This window comes from Chroicocephalus ridibundus, chromosome 5, assembly GCF_963924245.1.
Source record: "Chroicocephalus ridibundus chromosome 5, bChrRid1.1, whole genome shotgun sequence".
NCBI classification, from domain to species: domain Eukaryota; kingdom Metazoa; phylum Chordata; class Aves; order Charadriiformes; family Laridae; genus Chroicocephalus; species Chroicocephalus ridibundus.
Window position 1 is genome coordinate 49,890,268 of NC_086288.1, and position 23,907 is coordinate 49,914,174.

The following is a 23,907-nucleotide window of genomic DNA, read 5'->3' on the forward strand; positions in this document are numbered from 1 at the left end:
ATTCTTGAGCTTGCAGAGACTGAAGGTGTTAATTTATAGGGCACGTTTTCTCTCCTCCCTGTAAAAAGAGGGAGGAATTTATATTGTGCAGTGGCTCTTAACCCTTCTTTGCTGTAGACTTGTGGTGTCGGCACTAGAAAGTTTCCAGCAAGCAGTAGGTGTACTTCACCCTGTTTTGGGCCTTTAGTGTAATAATAGAAAAAGCCCAAAGACAGACTGGAAAGGGAAGGTGGCAGGAAGCTGTGAGAAAATAGTGTGCTTAGCAAGTTATGCTCCATTATGATGCTACTCAGTCACATCAGTTCGAGAATTATCAGCTGAAACTTCCTATCTGGACCCAAGTGTCTGATCCACCAGTTAAATCTATTGATCTTATTGTGGGATCTATATGGTGTCCATGGACTTCGCGCCAGGTTAGTGATGGCCTTTTTTAAAGTATTCTACATTACCCACCCTTGCCACCTACCCCCAGTTTTGTTGCAAGAACTCTTTTTGTCAGGTGAGGAATATGCCAAGTTGGATATGAATTTTTTTTCTTCCTCTTTTTGCTTTGAAGCAAGAAAGACGACTGTTCATAGGACAACGTGTTAAACACACATCCTCTCTAGCACTGCCTTTATCTAGCCTGGCCTCTTCCCAGCATCCATCTTCCCCTCATCTAGTGTTTGAGAAAATTGCCTCATTTAATCAAATGATTTCTCTACAAGGGCAACTCAGCATATATACATACAACAGGTCTTGAATTTTGCCACTTAAGCATTCTCATTAGACCTGGTCAGGCGTAATTCAGAAGATTGGAACAGGTTCCCCAGGGAGGTTGTGGATGCACCATCCCTGGAAGTGTTCAAGGCCAGACTGGATGGGGCTTTGAGCAGCCTGGTCTAGTGGGAGGTGTCCCTGCCCATGGCAGGGGGGTTGGAACTACACGATCTTTAGGGTCCCTTCCACCCCAAGGCATTCTGTGATTTGGGGAGCTTTCTCCTTTTCCTGGGTTTATAGCTGTAGCTCTGCTGGAGGAAGGTTTTTAAAAAGGCATCTATCTCCAAAGATCCAGTATACCTTCATTAAATAGAAATCCTTTTCAGTTCAAAATAAATCAGCCTACCTTTTAGAGATATCACACCTGTGTGTCAGCACCTTACAAATTTGAGGTTTCCGAGCTCACTAGCTCTTCAAACCTCTTATTTGCTAAACTGTGTGACATTTCTACTGGAACCTTTGTATTCTGTCCTCAGGGCTTCTGGGGAAAAAAAAAATAAAAAAATACAGGTATCATTCACATAATCTCTGCTGTGTGTTTTTGTCTTTATAACTCACTCAAATACCTTTGCAACTGTACTATAACATACTTCTACTTACTGGGGATACTGCATATGATTTCCAGATACCTAAACACCTTGAGTGACTTGGCCTGTAACGTGTTGTTAAGGTGAATAGTTGTAATACAGGTCGAATATTTTACATCTTTAAAAGGACACAGTAGCTGAGCTGAAGTGAGCTGTGCTGATGCATCTAAGTCATCCTTTTATAACTAGTGCTGTTTCAGTGATAAAACAAGAACTGAAAGCAAAGACTTCTCCATGGTTATTCTTACCTGAGCACACGGCTGCATCTGGGAAGTAAAATCCTGGAAGGAAAAGACTGTAGCGTTTATGAATTTAGTGCTGTTTAAGGTTGGAACGAAGGGTCTGGCCCTCTAATATAAAGCACTTAGTGACATAAATGAACTTGGTATGGAGTTTGCGAGCAGGGCTTCTGAATAAAAACAATCCTTCAGCGTATCCCCTCTGAAGTTACTGAGGCAGGATGGTGAGTCCATGCTCATCATTTGCGTGACACCTTGTGATTCAGTCTTCTCTAAACTTACGCTTGGCTTTAGCTATCCATGTCTGGCTGAAGATTTCTATTAGAAAACTGTGACCCTTAGAAGTGCTTCAAAATTATGTTTAAAAGACTTATTTGGGATGGTTTGTTTGTTTTGGGTTTTTGGGGGTTTGTTTGTTTGTTTTTTTTTGAAGCAAGACAAAGGCACAGGCTTTATAAGTGGTTCTGCACAGGCAACGCATCAAGCCACATAAAACAACATCAGTGAGTTCAAAGTGGACATTATTGAAAAAAAAATAAATCTTTCTTTTGTGGAAAACAAAAAATAAACCTATTCCACTTAACAGGGCTGCGGAAATGGATGATAAGGATGTTCCTAATTATAAGGAGCTACTAGCCAGAAGCAAGAAATGTTGAATCTTAGGAACCCAGCCAGCAAAACCCCAATTCAGCATGTATCAAAACAGTTTTGCAGAGGTAGCCATCTGGTGGCCTCCAACACTCATGCAAATACCTGGCTGCTCACGTAACTCTGTTTATAGCTCATCTGGTGTTATTAAACATTAATGGTTTTCATCATGGAGGTGTCAGAAATGCATCTGCAGGTTACGCGTCAGAAAGGGTAAGGACATCTGGATGTTACAGCAGTACTTAAGTGATGAAAACTGGTCATTTAAAACCACGTCTTTTGAAGTGATACTACTATAAAGGAAAACTTCATGCTTTTACAGGATAGTCTGACCATGGATAGTAGCAAATAGGCCTAAAAAGGGACCCTCTGCAAACTGTCCCAAAAAAAGGTCTAAGTGCCCAAGTCCAAAACTGCAACCCAAGAGCTACTTGTTTCCTGGGCCCCTAAGGGTCTGTACATGCCACAAGCTGCACTGGCCTCCCCACCTGGACAAGAGTTATTGCTTAAGACACGGAAAAAGAATTTGGGGTTGTTCAGCCTGGAGAAGAGAAGGCTCCGGGGAGAACTTACAGCCCCTTCCAGTACCTAAAGGGGGCCTACAGGAAAGGTGGGGAGGGACTCTTTATCAGGGAGTGGAGCGATAAGAAAAGGGGTAACGGTTTTAAGCTGAAAGAGGGGAGATTTAGGAAGACATTAGGAAGAAATTCTTTACTGTGAGGGTGGTGAGGCACTGGAACAGGTTGCCCAGAGAAGCTGTGGATGCCCCATCCCTGGAAGTGTTCAAGGCCAGGCTGGATGGGGCTTTGAGCAGCCTGGTCTAGTGGGAGGTGTCCCTGCCCATGGCAGGGGGGTTGGAACTAGATGATCTTTAAGGTCCCTTCCAACCCAAACCATTCTGTGATTCTGTGAATTGTATGAGCACTTGAGAAGGCTTGATCTGGCATGTATTTTCACACCTTGCCTAACACCCACCAAACGCATACCTTTAACAAAATCGCTGTTTTTAAATAGGTAGTGGCAATCATAGTGTACATAATAGCTATAATGCTGGAGCACACGTTCAGGCAAGGTCAAGTTCCAGGTCCCTTCTCAGGCCAAGAGGTGTGACAGTCACATGTCCTTTCTCAGGAGATAGCCCAAACCACAGGTGACTTAAACGCAAGAGAGCTGGAAAGAGATGCTTCACATCACCCCTTCTCCTGTGGGAGCTGAAACTGAACCTGGGTGGAGCTAAGGACGCTTTATGTAGGAGACTAGACAGAAGGTAAAAAAGAACCTTCCAGATTACAGTGCCCAGATTGAGGCAAAAAAGGGCTGGGTCTAGAGCCTCATTCCCTAGACACCTACCATTGAAATCACTGCTGAGTTCCATGGATTCAGGAAAATGAAACTCCCTCATAGCAACTGACCAACTAGATCAGCCTTAAGAACCTCTTGGGCGTCAGAGCCTGAGAGAAGGGTGTTATTCCAGTAACTACTGGAGAGCAACTTCTCCGTATGTCTGGTTTTGGATGCACTGGGACAGCTACATGTAAATAAACCCGAAACAATTAACAACATCCTGCTCCTGGGTGACAGTAACACTTGAATTTACCTCTGGAAAGATGAAAGAGAGTGCTGCTCCAAGCAGTGCCCAAGGAGAACTCCACAGTGCTGGCAGTGCAGAGTGAAGTCAAGTCCATAGCAAGGTGAGAAAGAAAAAACAGATTAGAGAGTCTAAGTGTCAGGGAAAGGCGAGCCAGGAGCACAAGGTGAAGGCAGGAAGGGACAGTGGCCTTCCTGCCAAGGGACACCATGTCACAGCACCCAAACAAGACATCCAAGTTTGGTGACAGTAACAGAGGCAGCCAGGAATCAGCAATTACCTGAAAGTCACCAGGGCAGAAGACAGGCCCGGAGGCAAGATCAGGGCAAGGGTCAGTAGGGTAAAAAGCCAAGCCCACCACCACTCAGGCAAGGGACTCCACCTAAATGCAGTTCCCCTGCAACCAGCTGGAGGCTTCAGGGTGGAGACCCCAGTTAGATCCCTGAGAGCTTAGCTGGTTTCATGGCAGCGTGGCCCGAGGCGAGGCAGCTGCGCATCATCAGTGCAGACCTGGAACACCTGGCAGGGTGTGGGGTGGGGGTGCGGGGGAGGATTACAGAGAAAGATGGTGAAAGGCTAGTGAGAGAAATTAGAGCCTGTTGGTACATTCAGAGCCCTGGGATCGTCCTTAAATGGATGTGGTGATGGTCCTTTCTATTACAGAATCCTCTATGGAAATGGAAGGAATTTAGAAAGAGTGGGAAGCCCCGAGAGAGGTTAAGGCCTCAGAGCAGCAGCCTAGACCAAGACCAGTGTGGACTCTCCTCATCCAGCAGCCCTGGTGACCCCTTCAGCTGGGAGGGATGCTAGAGAACCTAAAATTTAGCACATTCCCTGGAAAATACAGGCAGATGAGACCTGGGTCTGCCTGGCAGCTGGACAAATCGTGACCTGTGGGACAAAGTTATTGCCTTTCCAACTGTGGGAATCTGATGCTGCCCCTGAAGGAAAAGAAAGGGGGAGAGCTATTAATTACTCATGTTTCAGAGTTGATGTTTTCCCTCGTCTTCCTCTCTTTCAAAGCTGATCGAGTGGAGAAAGAAATTAATTCATGTCCTTGTTGAGCCTTTCTTATCAGTTGGGTCTGGGTAGTCCAGAGCCTAAATGTAATTCCCAGCTCGGGAGAGCAGTCTGGGAGCAGGCTCTTCCATGCTGGTGGTGGCTGTACACCAGTAGGCTGCACCAGAACCTGGGCAAACTGAACTAGACTACTCCGGTGACATCTGTTTCTCCACCCCTAAATGTCTGTAACTTCAATATCATCATTTGGCTTTTTGGGTTGACTTCCCCTCACTTTTCCGCCTGTCAGTGCCCTGAGCAAAACTCCAGCTCTCCTCTGCCAAGCGCTCGTACGTTTCTGCATTAGCATCAGGAATCCCCTCTGTCAAGGGGTTAAGGAAAAAGCTTATTAAAATTGTTTAAATGTGGTGCTAATTAGTTTGGATGTAATGAGCAGCATTAGGCGTCTGGTTCCTTTGAAAGGGGTTGTTGAATAACCATTTCTGCCGACATTCCAATTTGCATAATGACAAGGTGTTGGCATTGCATCCACCATTAATTTGCTATATTTATAATGCCATTATGGAGCCACTCTTATCCTCGTGCACTATAAAAGGTATATGGAAATATAATATACGATTCTGCTTGTTTGGAAATTGCTTTTGGATATCTTTGAATTTCTGTAATAGTATTTTTGGCAGTTGAAAGCTAGCAGCACCAGGAGGAGAGTCTGCGCCACGTTTTTACTGGGGCTGAAATTAGATGCTGCTTCCACGTGTGCACGAGCGTTTATTTTCCCCGGTGCTGAAGCAGAAGCAGCAAACGAGAGCGTGACCAGGTATGCCGCAGAGCGTGCTCAAAGCTAAGGCAGTATTTCACTCAAAACCATCACTACAAGGCCCTAGTGCTGGTGCTTCAAGTCCCAAAGAGCGATCTTGATTGCAAATCTCAAAACATTTAAAAGGTCAGAGAGAGTGCAGCTTGGTACCACAAACTTGTGGTCAACACAAGGAGTTGAAAAAGCCCCACCGGCAGCTCACCCACACGCTCTCCTCCTGCGCTTCTCATCCCCTCGTGTGGTCTCTGGAGACCAAGGCAGAGGAAATAAGGCTTGTCACCCTACCTATGTTACGGGTGGAAAGATGGGAAAGAGTCCCTTTATGGCCAGGGCAAGTTCTTGTAATGTATGTGTGTGGCCACGGGGAAAAAGGAAAAGAAAGAGAAAAAGAAAAAGAAAAAGAAGAAAAAGAAGAAAAAGAAGAAAAAGAAGAAAAAGAAGAAAAAGGAAAAGGAAAAGGAAAAGAAGAAGAAGAAAAAGGAAAAGGAAAAAAAGAGGAAAAGTAAGAAAATAGGTAATAATTGAGATATTTTACTGAGATTAGTAGATTTGTTTTCCTTCTCTTGAAAAAGCAGCAGTTTACCGAAGCGAGTGTCAATCATCACCTCACATAAATATTTCCGTGACTCGCGGTGCTTTGCTGTAGTGTCACCCCTCCTTTATCATCTTTGTAAAATGTTTCTGGTTTGTGACATTACAGAGAAGAAAACAGAAAAGATTTATTTTAAAATAAAGTCTGGCGCTTTGGGTGGAGTCACAGTTTTAGCTAGCTGAGGATTTGTCATATAATGAGATTAAATTAATAAATCCTTACGGATACTGACCTTGTATGCCCGGACTTCTGGGTCCTGATCACGAGTCACCCTGTGTCCTGTTGATACAGGGTGCATCCATAGGATTTCCAGCGTCCACAGGATTTCTCCTGAATGGGCGCTGCAGATTTAGCAGCTCTGGGTTTCCGATGCTATGATAACCTCCTGAGCTGCTTTGAAGCTTGTTCTGTACGACGAATTCACGTCTCTGCCAGGCAGCATCAGGAAAGCAGAAAGAGCTCTTACTTGTCAGGGTTATTTCCACTGTGACAACCATCATTCTGTCCACCCGAGCCGGCCATGGAACATGAGCGTGCGGGACAGAACAGTATGGGCAGAAGGGGAAAAAAAAAAAAGAAAAAAGCACCAGATAGGGAAGAAAGTGGTTTACGTAAACCATTTATGTAAACACACTTTGTGAGACAAACTGATGAGGATCCCATTTGTTTACTTGCCCAGCCCCTTTGTCATCAGTGTCCATTCTGATCTGTGCCTTGGTTTACCGCCCAGAGTCTGGCAAACCTTCCAATATCATAAAAAAAAATCTTTGTTTTATTTGCTCTTAAGAAAGGCTCTATGACAATCATATTTGCTTTCTTACTCTTTGAGACAGAACCCGAAGACCAGAACTGCCCAGGCATTGTACAATAGTGTTCCTTTGAATATTTAAATACATCTGTGTTTAAGCAGAACAATTTCATACATGTGACACAGGAGTTAGTGGATATTTGCCAATATAGCAGACTACAAACACAGTGTATTTTCAGGGATTGCATTTAAGTCCATACAGGCAAAACTTTATTTTTAACGTTTTGTTTATGTAGTATAAGAATAGAAACACGTAACATGACTGTGAGTTCAGTCTGAAAATGAAGGTCTACAACACGTGAAAAAAACGAAGAACTCATCTGAAATATTAACTCACTAAAAACACATTCCCTGCTCAACTGGGAATACGAGCAAGAATTTTTTTTGGGGGGATAATATAGGACACTGGTTTCCAATGATTCGGTATAACATCATTGACTGTTTTGTGTAAGCAATGACACAAAATATTTCAAAATATTTTCAATTATCTCCCTATCATTTGGAATGTGTCTGTATTTATATCCTTTTTTTCTGTTATTTTGGTTGTAAGACATTTTAATGCTATTTATTCAGTGAATGTGAACAACTGAAACTTGTTCAGTATAAGTTGAAATAGCTGAAGTAAAATTGCAGTTTCCTTCTCTTTTTACCTCATTCAGTTATATAGTGAACAACGGTGAGATGCAATTAATATCTGAATCATTTCTCACTAATACAGGCTTGCACCCTTGGATTTAACATTGACTCCATGGGAATTAGTTAAAAAATGTGCTGATGCCCCAGATCTTCTTTTTGGCACGTGCCAAAGACGTCGCTTGAAAATACTGAATCAGACTCTGAATGTGCTGCTTGAGATATCTGAGATGAGAATTTGTCCTCTGGCAAACGCTTTCCTAAACGTCCTCTTGAATGTGTTCCGCATTCTGAATCCCCTAACGCTAAGTTTTATGAACGAATAATAAAGTAATTAAAAAAAAAACAAAACTCACAGAATGAACCAGAGCAGCCACCTCCTGCTTGTGTCACTGGGAAATAATCATTTTTCCTTCACCGCTTACTCTGTACCAAGGCCTCTGTTTCTCATTGATGACTCACAGAAAACAAGCTGCCTCCCTCCAAAAAGCTCCGTGTGAGAGCACAGACCACTGCGTGCGATGCAGGAGGTACATCAGGTAGGATGTGTGGGGATCAGCCTTGCGGCCTTGCTGGGGGGTCAGTATGGGAGCTTTGGGGGCTTTTTGTGACTATCTAGTGGGATCCCCTTGGTATGAGAACCTCAAATTGCTGCACTAAGCCCGTAGCCTGCTTCTTTCTCTAAGAGAGCCAGAGTAATAATGGGCAGGAACCCAGACAACGGAGGTAGGACGCTCAGGCAGGTGAGAGCATTTAGCTTTAGCACACTGGCTGCCGAACACTCAGACCAGGGATGTTTCTCAACAACTGCCCTGAGCTGATTTCATCAAGCTTCTCACTGGCCAGCCTGCAACCAGGCACTCTGATCCAACGCCATGAACCAGCTGCAGAGCCGTGGTCCCGGCAGCATCGTTGGTGAGTGGGGTCTTTGGCGCTGCTCTCACCGATACTTCTCAATGGCCTCTGCATACCGGCAACGCGCTGTGACTTGAGATTCGAGTATTCAGCATGCTCTATGCTGCTGCACAGTCCGCACGCCGGGGAAGACGTCCACTAGTGCTGTGGCTCTGCAGTTTTGCTCTTGACTTCTATGGGATGAGACCTCCGGACGAGACATTCGAGCAGGGATTATCAATAACTTGCTAAACTATGCTGAGAAAGGTACCTGCGGCTCTGTTTTCAGCACCGCTATAAAATGTGAGAAGCCTTGTTAAATCGAGTTTAATGACTAGGAATCCCAGGCTGACTGACTCCTTCATCCAACAGCTGTGAGTAATAATACTCACACGAACAGGCTTCACTGGCAGGATGCTAACTGACCCGGAGTAGGAAAACCATCTACTCCGAAGCTCTGAGCAGCTCCCTGTTGCAGCTGGATTATTTTCCACCTGGGGGAATTGTTTGGAGTCGCCGGTGTGCAGGCAGGGTTTGCCATATCTCTTACGCAAGCTGGGTCATGTCCCACCTGAGCTAACAGTTCAACACACACTAGCTCAAACCTGGTCAGTAATGGGTTAGTATTGCAGTGTGGAAGATAGTCTCCTGAGTATCTGTTTCCCAGTTTAGCTGGTTTTCTCCCACCAGCAAAAGCTGTGGAGAGCTGTACTCCAAGCACGACTTGTAATATTTTCCCCTGAAAATTTACTTCAGAACATCTTTTATGGTAAAAGTGCTTATTTTCACAAGTGCAAATGAGCCTGGCCCGAGACTTCTGGCTCTTGCTCGCTTCTGAACGAGGGGCGATGAACACCCGGAGCGGAGCCGGGGGTGCCCGCACCCTCCCCGCGGCTCCCTGAGGGCTGCCGGGCTCCGGCGCCCATCCCGGGGGTGGAAACCACCCTCCCTGCGGGGGTCTGCACCGCGGCGCCGGCTCCGCTCGCCCCTTGCCTGGGACACCAGCCACCGCGGCAGATTTTATTTCCATGGTGGGGGGGGATCTGTGTGTGTGAAACGTTTTACTTCTCTCTACGGCGGGTGTGCGGGAGGGGGATGCGGCTGCAGAGAGACGGTGCGCGGTCCCTCGCCCCCAACCTGCGGCTGACAGGTCCGACCCAGGCTGGGGACACCGGGGAGGGGGCGACCAGGAGGAAGGAGCCGAGGCGGGGAGCGGAGCCCGGGCACCCCCGGCCGTCGGGGGATGCGGGGGACGAGCGCCGCAGCCGGCCCCGCGGGGAGGGGAGGGACGCTCGGCGCTCACCCCCTCTCTTTGCTCCCCAAAAATCGCTCCGGAAAACGCCGGTTTCTTAAAATCGCCCCTAGGAAGGCTGTCGTCCCACTTCTGGGCCTGAAAAACAAACAAACAAAAAAACCCCAACCCCCAAGCCAAAAAAACCCACAACACACCAAAAACCAGGGGAAAGAGAGAGCTTTTCCCCGCGTGAACTTTGGGATCGCGCAGGGAGTGTGGAAGAGAAATAAAAGTGTCCCTTTGGTGCTATAGCTGTAGCCAGCTCGGGATGGTCGCAGGGTTAGAGGCTTTTTCTCTGAAATTATGAAAAAATATAATACAGTAAGGATTATAAAAGTCCGACTTTGATACTAGTTTAAAAGTAATCAGCGGAAAGGCGATGGAAAGATTATTTTTTACAGTGGCGGGATTTGAGTGAAAGAGCCGATTTATTAAATTTACATAAACCCAAAACACCAGACTCCCCGTCTACGGAAACACAGGAGAGATCTCGGATTCTCTGAGAGAAAAAAAAAATATTAATTTTTCTTTGTTCTTAATATTGCACAACAGCAATCGGCAAAGCCAATTCAGAAAATGCAAAGAAGTGAACTAAGAAAGGAAATAACCCTCTCTCTCGTACGAGAAGGATAAAGTTTATTTGCGTTTAAGAAATACGCTCTCGGAGTAAACGAAACGAAAAAAAGGATGGTCCGAGGCATCCCTCCAAACGCCTCAGGAGCCAGGCGTTTGGCAGAGGAACCTTATCTTACAGAAATTCAGCCGAAAACCAGGGACTCACCACCACGGAAAGCCGCCGTTTCCTTAAAGTTTATTGATTGATTTAAAGTGTTTAGCAAACAAAGTGCTTTCTATATCATCTCTTGCTCATTACTCCCATACCTTATACATTAATTATAAAGTTAAAACTTTTTTTTTTTTTTGTAACAACCAGAAATATACAGAAATGATTAACGTAAAAAAACAACCCGGCGCCCCAGCGGCCGCCCCCGCCGCCCCTTCCCCGCGTGTCCGCGGCGGCTCCTCCAGGTTCGGGTTTCGTTGAAGAGCGACGTATGTAAAAATAACCGTCGTCACCGTGAGGTCACGGGAGGAAGCGGCGCGTCGTTGCTTCAAGCAATGTCGAGGGACAGGACCGATAAGTTCTCTGTTTTACCCTGAGAGTCAAATGGGTACATAATTATTTTTTTTAAAGTCTTTTACGAGTGGCCAGACCAGAATAAAAACAAAACCAATAATAATAATAATAAAAATAATAATAATCAAACCCACACGGCAACGAAGGACGGTGAAAATAAAAATACAGGTAACGATGATTTACATCTACTTGTATGTACACGGGGGAGGGAGGTTTTCCTCCTCCCCTCAGAAGCGCAGTCCGGACACATCGCGTATAAAAAGGGTCGTAGAAACGATTGCGGGTGCTGAGGGGCGGGAGCCCCTGGACCCCCCGTCCCTCCCGCTCTCGGTTTCACCTTTCGGGGGAGCGTGTGGAGGGGGGAAAAGCCGCACGACCTCCGGCCCCCCAAGCGCCCAGCCGGGCAGCCCCGGAGCGGCGGCGGGGTCCAGCGGGAAGGGGCCGAGGGTGAGGAGGAGGAGGAGGAAGAAGAAGAAGAAGAAGGGGTGTCGGGCTTATAGGTGCGGGGTGTAGAAAGCCGGAGCGCCGTAAGTCTGGGAGCCCAGGACGAAGGGCGAGAGGACGGCGGGGCTGGGCAGGAAGGGCAGCTGGGCGGCGCAGACCAGCCCCCCGGCGGGGTGCCCGGCGTAGCTGCCGGGCCCGTGCATGGAGAGCGGGTTGCCCATGGGCGGCGAGTGGCTGAGGGGGCTGAGCCCCCCCGCCAGCGCCCCGCCGCCCAGCCCGCCGCCCGCCCCGCCGCCCCCGCCGCCGCCGCCGGTGGGCGCGCTGGTGTCGGCCCCCGGGTTCTGCTTCTTCCACTTGGTGCGGCGGTTCTGGAACCAGATCTTCACCTGCGTCTCGGTGAGGCTGAGGGAGAGGGCCAGGTTGAGGCGCTCGCACACCGACAGGTACCGCGTGGACTTGAACTTGTTCTCCAGCGCCACCAGCTGCTCGTAGGTGAAAGCTGTCCGCGCCCGCCGGGGCTTCCCCGACTTGGAGTCCGAGCCCGTCCGCTTCCTCTTGGGCTTGGCCTGCTGGCCCTGCTGGCCCGCGCCGGGACCCGACGGCGGCTGCTGGGGGGGCGGCGGCGGGGGCGGCGGGGGCGGCGGCGGGGGCGGGATGCCGGCCGCCTCGCCCGCCTCGGCGTGGACGTGGCCCGGGTCGGCTTCAGCGGGCGCCGCCGAGCCGGTGGTGCTGCCGCCGCTGCTGCCGCTGCTGCTGCTGCTCTCCTCGCTGCACAGCTCCTCGTCGTCCGGCAGCTCGCTGTCCGGGCTGCGGCTCGGCCGGCTGCTGTAGTCGAGGTCGCACTCCTCGGCTTTGTAGAGCTCGCCGTCCTCTGCGGACAACCGACAGCCGCAGTTAGGCCTCGCCGCCGCCGGACCCAGGCACAGCCCCCGCCCGCTCCCCACCCCGGTCCCCACCGGTGCCGCCTCCCCGGGGTGTGGGCAGCGGGTAGAAACCGACCCCCAGGGGCTCTGCCCCGCCGTGGGGCGGGCTCACCCCCCTGCCATCCCCGCTGCTGTCGCGACAGGGGTGATCGGCGGGCAGGGCCGCCCTTCCCGGCCCCCTCCGTGCCCCGCGGGCTGGGCGGCCAGCAGCTCGTCCGGCTGGCAACAAGGCGAGGACCCGTTCAGAAGCGGCCGGGATGGGGCTCGGAGCCGCCGCCGAGGCCGTCCCGGGGGCTGCGGCCCTGGGGCCGGGGAAGGGCTGCCCAGCCGGGGAGGCTTTGCCAGCGCTGCCTCTTCCCAGCTACCCATCTTCGGCAAGAGCCGACACAGAGACGTGGCCAGGGCGGGGGGTACACCCCCCCACCCCCTTCCCACACAACACCCAGGGGCTGGAAAGGCCTTTGGGAAGGCGACAGGGGGGTCCCCCGGAGCCGGCGGCGGGGCGCTGGCGGGGGCGAGCTGCCGGGCCGGGGGAGAAGCCCCCGCGCTCCCCGCCGGGGCCGAGCCAGGCGTGTTTCGGGCAGCAAAGATGTCACATCGCTTTTAACAGTTTTAGTGGCGGGAATCTCCGCATCGACGGGAGATTTGCTGGCTTTTGCTCTGGCGTTTTTAACCCTTTCTCCTCCTGGTTTGACCTCTTGTCACTTCCTGAGATGGAAGTATTAAAGTGGAGTAAATACTTGTATTGATTAGCAGAGCAGATACAAACTTAATTAAACTCATTTTGTGTAATGTACAAACTAGTTAACGGTCATTTAATTTATTTGGGTTTATATTACGCTCCAATTAACGGGTCTCCATCGGAGAACAGGGTAATTATCCGATATTTAAGGCTATCGGACTTCTGCTGATGGTTCTGTCATTATGAAGCCTGAAAGCAAATCGCATTTTCCAGAGAGCCGGCTCCTCCTGACCCCGATCGGGGCTCGGACTCCTCCGGGGGGCGGGGAGGGGGAACCCTCTCCGCCGTCTCCCGCCGCAGGGACGGGGGTTGCGGGAGGCAGGTCGGGGGGCAGAGGCCCGGAAATACCCTGCCTTTTAGCCGGCCCTTGCAGACATTCCTGAACTTCCTTCCACTCGCATCTGCAACGGGGGGGCAGCTCCGGGAACCCCCTAATCAAGGGCTCCTTTAACTTGGTTAACGGAGATAATGCAAATAGAAAGTGAATCGCTCATCTATCACCCTTATCCCGTGCGTACGGTGGTTGTTTTTATCCCTAAAAAACCGGAACACGCCACTGCACCTCAAACTTGGTCCATCTCCTAACGCCGGACACCCTAAAGCCCGTATATAAGATTAGCGGTGTTTAAAAAATAGTGTGTTTTGTTCAACGAGGTGATTTTGGCTAAAGTCGGATATGACAGGCTCGCTAGGAGAAAAAGGGGCAGAGAAGTTTATCGTAATCCTTTTCACCCGGAAAATATCCCTTTCATAACTCGAGGCTCATTAAAAATTTTTTCCAGCTCTCTCTTCGAATCGGCGAAGGGAAAACGCGAGTGGTCGCCGCCGTACACGCGATGTGAACTCGGGTAGTTTTTCCCCAGGGGGACACGGGGCGGGAGAACGAGCATCCCACAACCTGTGGAACTTGTGAGAAACGGCAAGGCGGAATTTTTGCAACAACAATTTCTAAAAAGTGGGTGTAGATGCGCCTGGGGGGCCGGTGTGGGGACTGAGCCGTGCGCCGGGGCACATCGCGCTCGCACCTACGGACCCGGCAACGTCTCCGGGCTGGTTTAGAGTTTATTTTTTTTTTCCCAGCCGTAGCTCAACTAAAATTTTCTTTACATGGAAAAACGCAGCGCGAATACAATTGGCGACGGACATCGACGCTGCATTTGCTATTTTGTTTCTGGAAGATGTTAAATGTTAATTTAATACGGAGTTTTAACTGTTGTTTTTTAACGTTAAATGAGTTTTACGAGCGGGGTGTGTGACGAGCGCTGTTTTCGCTCTCCTTTTGCCAGAAAAGGATTTTGCATTTTCCGAGTGTTCCTACTTCTCCGGACAGAGCTACTTTTCGGAACACCTCTTCTAAATTAAACCACTGCTTGAGCTAATATTAATTACGGTAGGGAAAGAGGGGAAATAAACTACGTGATTTTCGAGCGGTCCCCGGATCTATTGGTGATTGTTGCCGCATTATTAAGGCGGTGGGACCGAAGGGATAAACATGCCAAGCGTCCGGGAAACTTGTCAGCAGGCGAAGCGCAGCGCTTCCCGATGCCTCCAAATATATTTCTTTTTAGAGAAGTGAGAGAGTTGCATTTCTCTCCTTGCCTGGAGATAAAAGTGGGAGATTAGCGATAGGCTGACCTCGTCAGTCTTTCTGATCGCACAGATCTATTTAGTATGACAAAAGTCAGATGAGTTTAGACGAATAATTGCCCCAGCTACGCACTGCTTTAAAAAGATTCTCTTTTGAATTCTATTAATGCCCCATTGCTGCTTCTGCTTTAGAGATTAAAAATGCGTCTGCTGTAAAAGGCTCGTGCTGGAACAGATTGTAGACCTCTTTCGCTGCCTAATTTTAATTGAAAGAGTCATGCTATGGCGGGATTAGAAAGCCCCGAATCTTCCTCTCCCGCCCCAGACCCAGAGAAATTATTTTTCCCCGTCCGAGAACTTTATTCCCCGCCACTCGCGGCCCCTTCTCTCCCCTCAGGACACAGAAGAGCTATACATATTTTTCACAACTACCGTCTTTCCCCGGAAACCCTCCGCCATCCCCAGAGTCGCGGTGTTTAGAGGTGAGAAAGTTGGGATATTTGGACCCAGAAAGAAAAAGCAATCTAGAGCTTGGGTCGAATGCAATTCCCGATCAATAGCGAGCCCTAATAAGTGTAATAGGTTTTAATCGAGTAATTATCCGAATTTTGACCCTATAATTTAGATGTTAGGGAAGAGTTTGCAAGGTGCTTGAAAGAGATATGCACAATTCGATAATAGGATATCGATCCAGGCAGTCCTACATGCCACTCTGGGGCGATTTCCCCCATTATCCAGCCTCTTTACGCTGCTAAGCACATTTTACCTTAAATGTAATCGAAGGAATTTAATTGTTTTTCCAGAGATAACCAGCATTTTGTCACAATTAGTCTGATTTGTCCTAAAAAAGCCAAGGGGAGAGAGAAAATTGAATCTGTCGCCCAGAGCAACGGGCGGCAGGATGCGAGGCGGGGGAGGAAGGGACGGGGAGAGCGGGTCTGGAGGCTGGGGAGAAGGTACATAGAAGTCATAAGTACCTGGGGAAACCCAGGCGAGGGGAGGCTCCGTCGGGGCACGGAGAGAGGGTTTCGCATCCCCGGGGCCCGAGCTCCGGCCCTCTGCAGCCTCAGCTCTGGGAGCCGCTTGCAAGTTTGCCCGAGCCGGAGCTCACACACGGGGCTACCTCTTCCCGGGAGGAGGAAGAGGATGATGGGATGCCCCCCTCCGCCCCAGACGGCCCGGCGCCCCCGGGACTGGTCCTGCCGCTCCCGGGGGTGAACAGGTCGGGCAGCCCGTGCTGTCCCTCGCCGAGCCCGGCCGGTGCGGAGCCCGGGGACACGCCGCCAGCCCCGGCCTGTCCCGGGGCGATGCGCCCGTCCCTTCGCCCCCCGACCTAACACAGTTTTCCACCTCTTTACGTCCAGCAGCAGCAACGCGGGGAGAGCCCGCACTGCCCCGGGAGCGGGCTGCCCCCGGCGCCCGGGGAAGGATGCTCTTTAAAAACATGCAAGCCCCTTCTACCCCGGGGAGCTGGGTGCAGGCCCCCCCCCCTCCATCCCGGGGCGGGGGACTCCGAGCCCCCCAGACCTACTTACTGATCAGCTCTGCCGACTTCTTGCACGTGTCGAAATCTTCGGCGAGGGCCTTTTGCTCGGCCAGCTCCGTCCCTGAGTCCTCGGGCTTATCCTCCGCCCCCAGCGTGAACTCGGTCCCCACCGATTTGTACAAGACGGCGCACTGCCTCCTTTTGCTGTTGAATTTGTTAGGGTCCAGGATGTCGAGCACGGAGAAGGAGGTGGTTCTGTGCACCATGGGCAGCGCGGCCACTGCCCCTTCTTGTCCGGGGGTGTTGCTCTGGTTGTCCCCTTGCCTGTCCCTATTTCCAGGGCAGGAGTAGAGCGGCAGCTCGCCGCCGGCCGAGAGCCGCTGCTCCCCATGGCTGTCCATGCCTTCCCCGTGGAAGCCGCAGGACTCCCCGCCGATGCCCGCCGCGGCTGCGGGGGCTGTCACCGCCGCGGCTGCCGCTGCCGGGATGGAGATGTCACCGACCTTGTCTCTGCTCACATTCATGACTCTTTGCAGAGCCCCTCTCGGTTGCAACTTCTCCCCCCCCCACCCCTCCCTTGCTCTTCTCCCCCCCCACCCCCCCCTTCCTCCGGCGAAGTTGAGCTGGAAACTCCTCCCCGGCCCCCGCTCCGGCTCAGGGACCAGCCGCTGCCTTCAGCTCCCCGGTGCTGCGCTGGGTCCAGCCGGCCGGGAGCCTCCGGGGGAGGCAGGGAGTCACAAGGTGATGCTCGGCTCAGAGCCTCCACTCAGCCGCTCCTTCTTCCTTCTCATCATCCTCACCAGGCTGCCCAGGCACTCCTGCCCCCCCCTCATTCCCCCCGCACACATACACACAGAGGCAAGGCTGTATCTTATTTATGCATTCATATTTAGCACTGGATTGTAATTGGCTACAAATTAATCCCTTGCCCATAATAGTCTGTAATGTTCATCACTGGAGGAGAGACACGGTGAAAGTGTGTGCTCGGGGGGAGGGGGGCAGAGAGGGAGAGAGCGAATGAAGGATGGTGTTGGCTGTGATATACTTGGCTGTCAGCTCTGTTTCAGCACACCTCCACTCATCTGGAAAGCATCTAAATAGCCTTATTTGGAGAAGTGGGAGGAGATGACGCTTTCTTTTAAATAATTGCGGGATCAATATAAAGAAGATATTATACACACAAAATGGGAACTTAAGGTCTTCCATCCCTAATAGTGGAGTTAGATGATCAAAAGGGGATTTTGTGTGTGTGTGTGTGTGTGTGTGTGTGTGTGTGTGTGCGGGCTCAGAAGTGTCAGCCCCCAGCACCTGTTTCCCTTCCCTGCTGGTTTTATTAAATTAGAACAAAAGGAGAAAATTATGGACGGAGGTTTAGTGGTTGGAGCGGGGCTTGTGTCAGCGGACACAAACCCACCCTCACACGCCTCTCTCTCCCTTAGCTAATTAATTAAAATTAAATATCAAATGTATGTGCCAACAAAGTGCTGGGAGAAAATGAACACCTTTAAACGGCACAAGACAAAACATGACGATCAATAAATTCTGAGTAACTGGGAGAAAAGGTCTGTTTCCTCCCGTGCAGGAGTAAAGCAATAACCAACCAGACCTAACTTCCACTTTCGAAAAAAATACTCTCTTATGAAAAGTGGTTTTAATTATGGAAAATTAAGAGATAGGAATAAAAGTTATCTGCAAATTATAAAACCCGAATTTCTTCCCCTACCTAATTTCTTTCCCTTTCGTGTACAGTCCTGTGAGCTTTGATCATATCAATTTCATTCTTGTTTTGGACGCTCCAGTCGCTACTCAGTTTGAATTAGCTGCCAGGGGAAAAAAAAGGGGGAGGGGGGGTGTAGGAAAATAGAGAAAGCATAAAAGGAAAATTAGATTTTTTTTTGTCTTTGAGGCTGGTGACACATACAAGGACAGGTCCTTTGCAATTACCGCGGGCAATGATCCTTTAGAAAGCAGAAATTAAAAGTTGGGAGAAATAATGGGTAAAACAATCAGCTTGTAATTTTGGTAGGGCTTGGACATGATTAGTCCATCAGCGGGCTGGGCCCAGGGGAGTCCCGCTGAGCGGGAGCCCACAACAGCCCCCGCTCATATATTATACACCAGCCTTTAGATTTTAATCAGACACCACAACAGTGTCCTTTCCCTTTTATGACTTTATTATGCTTTATCTTTAAATTATAAATCACCTCCTGGGTTGAAATGGTATGTATAATCTCTGATCATGGGTAGGCAATTACCTCTCCCCCTTTTCCCGACCTTACCGACGGGGCTGCCACGAACACACAGCGAGAGCGAAGTTTTAATCTGCATGTACACACATTTACACCAACACACACCCATCTGTTTGTTTGTTTGTTTGTTAGCAGCTCCTCTTTCCCTCCTCCTCCGGCCGTGCCTCTGATCTAATCTTTTCTTTCGGATAATTTTTCCTCCTATTACTGCTGCCCGCAGTTCTGGGATATTATTTATGAAAAGTAGACGGTAGTTTAGGTAGATGTCAATGACTTGGCTTTATCGGATTTCCTGTGGTAGTCGTCTGCATTTGTACCATTTTCGGGGAGAATACGGTTTTTGGGAGGCGGCGGCGGTAAAGGGTATTTCTTATTCCCTGGGTCAGTACATCTTAGAAAAAAAAAAAAAAGATTCTAATTGTAATTAAACCTCTGCGCAGGGACAGTCCCCAAGCGTGCAGAATACACAGCGGCTAAATTAGCACAAATTCCCGGATTCGCGCTGGCTGCTTGGAGGAGAAGGAGCCACGTCCCCAGGGAGCACCCCCAAACAGAGGCACCTCCTGTTCACCCCGACGTGCTCGCAGGCACCACCGGCCCGGTGGGCACCGATGGATACGACCCCCCCGGAGGAGGGCGGGGCGGGGGGGGGAGAAGGCAGAGCTGGGGAGGGCGTCAGGGATGCTGGGGAGGCACGGCCGGGCCCCATCCCGACGGGGTCCCCGGCCCGCCCGGCGCTTTTGTTTGTTGGCGGTTTAAAGGGAGTGTTATAAAGATGTTCTATTGCTCCTAATCACAATTGATTGTCAATTAGAGCCTCATTTGTGCAATCTCCATCCATCTGCCATCTCTGGTTATCTGTTCACCAGAAAGTTAGCGCTGATTATGGGGCCCTAGATGAGTTGTGACATGTAATATCTCTCCCGTGATCCGGCCGGGTGACCAGTCCCGTTTTGCTCTCCAAGAAAACAGTCCTTTCCATTTTCCTTGCAGGAGGGACGAGCAACAGCCTCTCCCGGGCGAGCGAGCCAGCCGGGGGGGCGCTGCCTTTTCGGTGCTAGCTGGAAGGGGTGCTGGGGGATGAGGGGCTGGCAGGAGACCCCCAGGAGGGCGGCATCGATGCCAAGCAGAGCCGGGTCCCCACATTTTGGCCCCGGACCCCTCGCCCCCCTGGGGAGGGCTCCCACAGAGACGTTTCCTTCTCCGAAGTAAATAGAGAAACACGCGGAACACCCTCGCGTTTTTACAAGCCTCCCCGCCGCAGCGATAGTTATCTCCGTACTTAGGCTGAATTATACCTGTAGGGAGGTGATATTTCCAAAGCCTGAAGGCGCCGGTGGCCAGAGCATCTCCCGGCAGCCACCGGCCCCTCCGTCACCCCGGGCGGTCCCCGTCGAGCCCCGCGTGCCGCCGGTGAAGCGGGGGGAGGGAGGCCTCTGCCCCGCCGGAGGCGAAGGGATCCCCTCGGGATGTCGCTTTTTAGGACGGGATCCGACGCCCTGGTTTTGCAAGGGCAGGGTAGGAAGGACCCCGCAGAGGGCTCTGCCCCACGCCCCGCCCGTGCTCGGTCACCCTTCACCCTTCAAGGGGGGCCGGCCGGGGACCCTGCGGGGACCGGGGGTGCCCCCGCTGCTCTCCAGCCCCCGGCGGCCCCCGCAGCCCAGGCCTCCGGCGGGCCGGGGGGTGCTGGGGTCGGAGGGGAGATCCCGCTCCTTCCCACGGTTACGAGCGCTTTTCCTCCTCGAACGTAATTAGTTAATACCGAATTTCAAATTAGATTTCAGCAAATTCCGGATCAACGAACGATGCTTTTTTTTTTTTTTTTTTTTTTCCTTCCCCCCCCCCCGCTTTGTTTTTTTGACTGTTCACCATTCATCCCCGTCCCCGGGGGGTGTGGAGCTCCGGGTAATTAAGGCCATTTATCGCCGCGGTAAAACAATTTAGCAGCCCTCGCTGCGCCAGGAAGGTCACTCCGGTGGCTGCACCAGGTGCGGAACCTCCGCGTCCTTCCGCGCTCGGCGCTACCCGCAGCCCCGGGACGGTGAGGTCCCGGCAACGCGGAGCTTCCCGCGGCCGCATCCGCCCGTCTGAGGGGGGGAGGGAGGGTGTCCCTTGGGCTTTTCGCCTTCCCTGTTCTGTTTCTGAACGCAATCGGGCTCCAAAACTCATCTGGTCCTGCTCCGAGTGGGTTCTTTTATTATTATTATTATTATTATTATTATTATTATTATTATTATTATTATTATTGTTTTGTGCCCCTGGCTTCTGTGGCCGCAAGCAGGGCCTCGCCAGCCCCCGAGCAGCGGGGCCAGCCCCGGCCTTGCACATGGTTCTTGGTCCCATCCTGAATTTGTGCCCCGCGAGTGTCTCTCCGCGCAGGGCAGCGCTGAGGACCGGCGACAGGCGGTCACCTCGGGATGGCCGGCTCTCCCCGGGGAGATGGGGAACCACCCCGTACACCCCCCGATCCGAAATCAGGGAATTAATTAACTCTACCCATGAAGGCAAATGGTTTAGGGAAAAAAAAAAAAAAAAAGATTCTGAAGCAGATCTCGCCCTCTATCAATGCAGTGTCAGGTCCTCATAGTAGAAGATTTAAAAGCCCTGGGGATTCCAGGTTAGGGTAGTAATGAGCTTAATTGAGGTTAATGCTTCCTGCACAGCTCCTTGATTATTAAATTAATATTATCACACACATGAATCATAATTAGAAGTTTAAATAATGCTCTAGGGGAATCCTCGGAGGATCTATTAAACAGTTCCCTCTCGCCGGCTCCCTCCCAGCTCCCCGGCAGCCCGGGGGCAGCCCCGGGGGGCGGCTGGGGATGGGTGCTGCTGGGGGGGGGACGACGGGGACGGGACGGAGGAAGAGATGCCCCCGAGTGTCACCGCGGGGGGGGGAGGGGGAGGTGCGCAGAGAGAGGGGCAGCTGTACCCACGGTCTCTCGTCGCCCTTCAAGCCTCAGCTCGGCGGATCCCCGTTTAAGCAGCCGCTCTCCGTCGTGCCCCCCCCCCCCCCCTCCTAATTTGGGCGCTTATCTCCCAGCACCCGCGAGTTTATATAAAATACTAATAAAGTGCCTTGTTGTCACTTATCGCGGCTGGGATCGCCTCTGCAGGGGCTTTTTCACACGCCTCGCGAAAGCCGATCTGTTTTGCTGGCAGCAGGCTGGAGGCGCTCCGCCGAGAGCATCGCCCGCCGGGATGCTGGGCAAGTCGAGGGCGGGGGGGGGTCACTGGGAGACACCCCCCTCCCCGCACCCTTCCCCGGGTACCAACCCCCAGCTCCCCAGCCCCCGGCAAGGTCGAGACACGCGTGGGAAGCAGTCTTGGGAGGAGGGGGCGGGCCTGGCTGGGGGGAGCAGAGCACACCCCCCCCCTACCCCCCCATTTCCCGAGCCCGGGTGCTGCACTGCCAGCAGCACCGTCCCGTTTGCAGGGGCATCAGGGACACACGTGCTTCAGCGACCAGCGGCTGATTTATTTCATTATTATTTTTGTTATTATTATTATTATTATTGTTATTTCTAAGGGAAGGTTGAAAGAGGGGTGAGACTGGCGGTGGAGGGGGCACACACGGCCCCTCTGCATGGCGAGGGACGGTGGTGTACAGGAAAAAATAAAATAAAAGAGAAATCAGATGGCCGGCACGCAGGCAGCTCTCGCTTGCTCTCTCTTTCTATTTATTTTCCTCTCTGTTGCTGAAACATATTGAAGGGGGAGAAAAAGGAAACATTAAGATCAACTGTGAGCCTTGCCGACGGTTTAACGATTTCAAATGAGCTCTGACTCTGGTGAAAATCTGACAATTACCCATCAGGATGGCAGATGATGGTTAAAATTACCAGAAATCAATATTCTCACCGGGTGTCCCAGCCTGATAAGAGAGACCAAGACAATGTTGACTATTAAAGTCGACAGCTTGAGATATTACACTATTAGTTATGCTATTTTTAATAATCTATAATATTTGGGCTATAATTAATTAATTATACGGGTCAGATAATATCTGGGGCTGGAATGAGGTCTGAAGGGTCTATTAAGGTTGGTAATGAGAAAGGAGAAATCTAATCTAAGGACGAGGAGCCGTGAAGGAACAAATATACAACAGACTTCAGATAGAGCGAGAGAGAAGGAGAAGGGCTATTGCAGACTCAGTGCACACACCTCTGCTCTTCTCTTCTCCCAGGCAGAGGGGCTGCCTGCGATAGCATCCCGCCACCCCCCTCCTTTATGCGGGTACCCGTTGCTTTGGCAGAGGCCTGGCTCTCACTGAGATGCTACGATCCCTGGGAAGCTCGTGAAGGAAAAAAAAGATTTGGCTTGTATTAAGGAATTCATGTTAAAAAAAGGGAAAAAAACAAATAAACCCCAATAGGTCATCCGTCTCCCGTCACTCCCCCCAACCTCAGCAGCAAGTTTCTCGATATTGGGATGCGGGGACTCTTCAGGCATGAAGTTCAGCCCTCTCTCCAAATACTGCTAAGCCCCTCCTTGCAGGTACAGTTTCTGACATTGGCCGTGGCATCTGGACAGTCTCTGCGGTGCCCCGGGGTCGTGCAGTCGTTACAGATGTACGCCTGCATCCATGCCCTAATGGCACATGCACATGGGCATAAATATCACCGTGCACGAATACATGGATACGTCTTTCTGTAGATACACACATTTATATAAGGAATGTACACCGAAAACACAAATACGCACGTGAAAGAATAAAAACTAACTGCATTTTAATGCATATATGTAAATACATCTATTTATCTATCTCAAAGTGTTTATGTACATTGCACGTAGCAGCGACATAAAATGGCTTTATTCCCTTCTCTGCAAATGAACTTCAAGTCAGACCCTGTGAATTATAAACTCTCTTCTTGCTTAGCGTTACTAACCAATATTCTAGGTGTGACACTCAGGGCTTTACCTATTTTACATCGATTATAAACATCACTCCTTCTACTGCTACCATAATCCTTTTTCTAGGGGTGTATTATTTATCATATTAGTTCTACCCTTGTTAGTTACAGGAGGGTGTGTTGAACAACATCCTTTTGTACAGAATGATGAAAACCACATTTTCTAGTTATGCTTAGATTAGCCAAGGTATTAATCCTTTCTTTTCCCAAGTAACATCTTAATTTCATCATTTTCAATAGGCCTCTCCTGGTCATACTTTTCTCAGTGCTCTACTTATAAGACATTCCTTGTCCAGATCTGGAAATCTCAAGAGGTACAAAAAAAAAATGCTTGCAACGGCAGAGATTCTTCTGGGAAACTGCTTGTTATAGCTCAATAGGATTCAGTCCTTCTCCAGCTATTATTCCCTGTTGGTAGTTGAAACCCAAAGCAGAGTCCGCAGAAGATGCCAGCAATAGGCTGACATTACCCTGCCCTACGTCTCCTTTGCACCCAACATGCCTATTTCCCTCTTTTTCCCCAGCCAGAGCCTAACCAAGGCC

The 23,907-nt window shown here is 50.6% G+C and overlaps 1 protein-coding gene across 1 annotated transcript; it reads right to left on the bottom strand.

Annotated features, from left to right (window-relative positions):
• Positions 1-11,511: 11,511 nt before the first annotated feature.
• On the bottom strand, positions 11,512-16,723 carry NKX1-1 (NK1 homeobox 1). Its single transcript, XM_063337214.1, has 3 exons — positions 16,249-16,723; positions 12,148-12,332; positions 11,512-12,069 (listed from the first exon to the last, which is right to left on the bottom strand). Exons 1-3 carry the CDS (start codon positions 16,721-16,723, stop codon positions 11,512-11,514), a joined length of 1,218 nt encoding a protein of 405 aa, XP_063193284.1.
• Positions 16,724-23,907: the final 7,184 nt, after the last annotated feature.

What these genes read in the sequence shown, in the direction of transcription:
- NKX1-1 (XM_063337214.1), bottom strand. Translation starts at nt 16,723, where the DNA reads ATGAATGTGAGCAGAGACAAGGTCGGTGACATCTCCATCCCGGCAGCG. An exon ending in GAAGTCGGCAGAGCTGATCA is followed by an intron (nt 12,333 to 16,248) that starts GTAAGTAGGTCT and finishes GGTTGTCCGCAG; the next exon opens with AGGACGGCGAGCTCTACAAA. An exon ending in CTGAAGCCGACCCGGGCCAC is followed by an intron (nt 12,070 to 12,147) that starts GTCCACGCCGAG and finishes CCGCCCCCCCAG; the next exon opens with CAGCCGCCGTCGGGTCCCGG.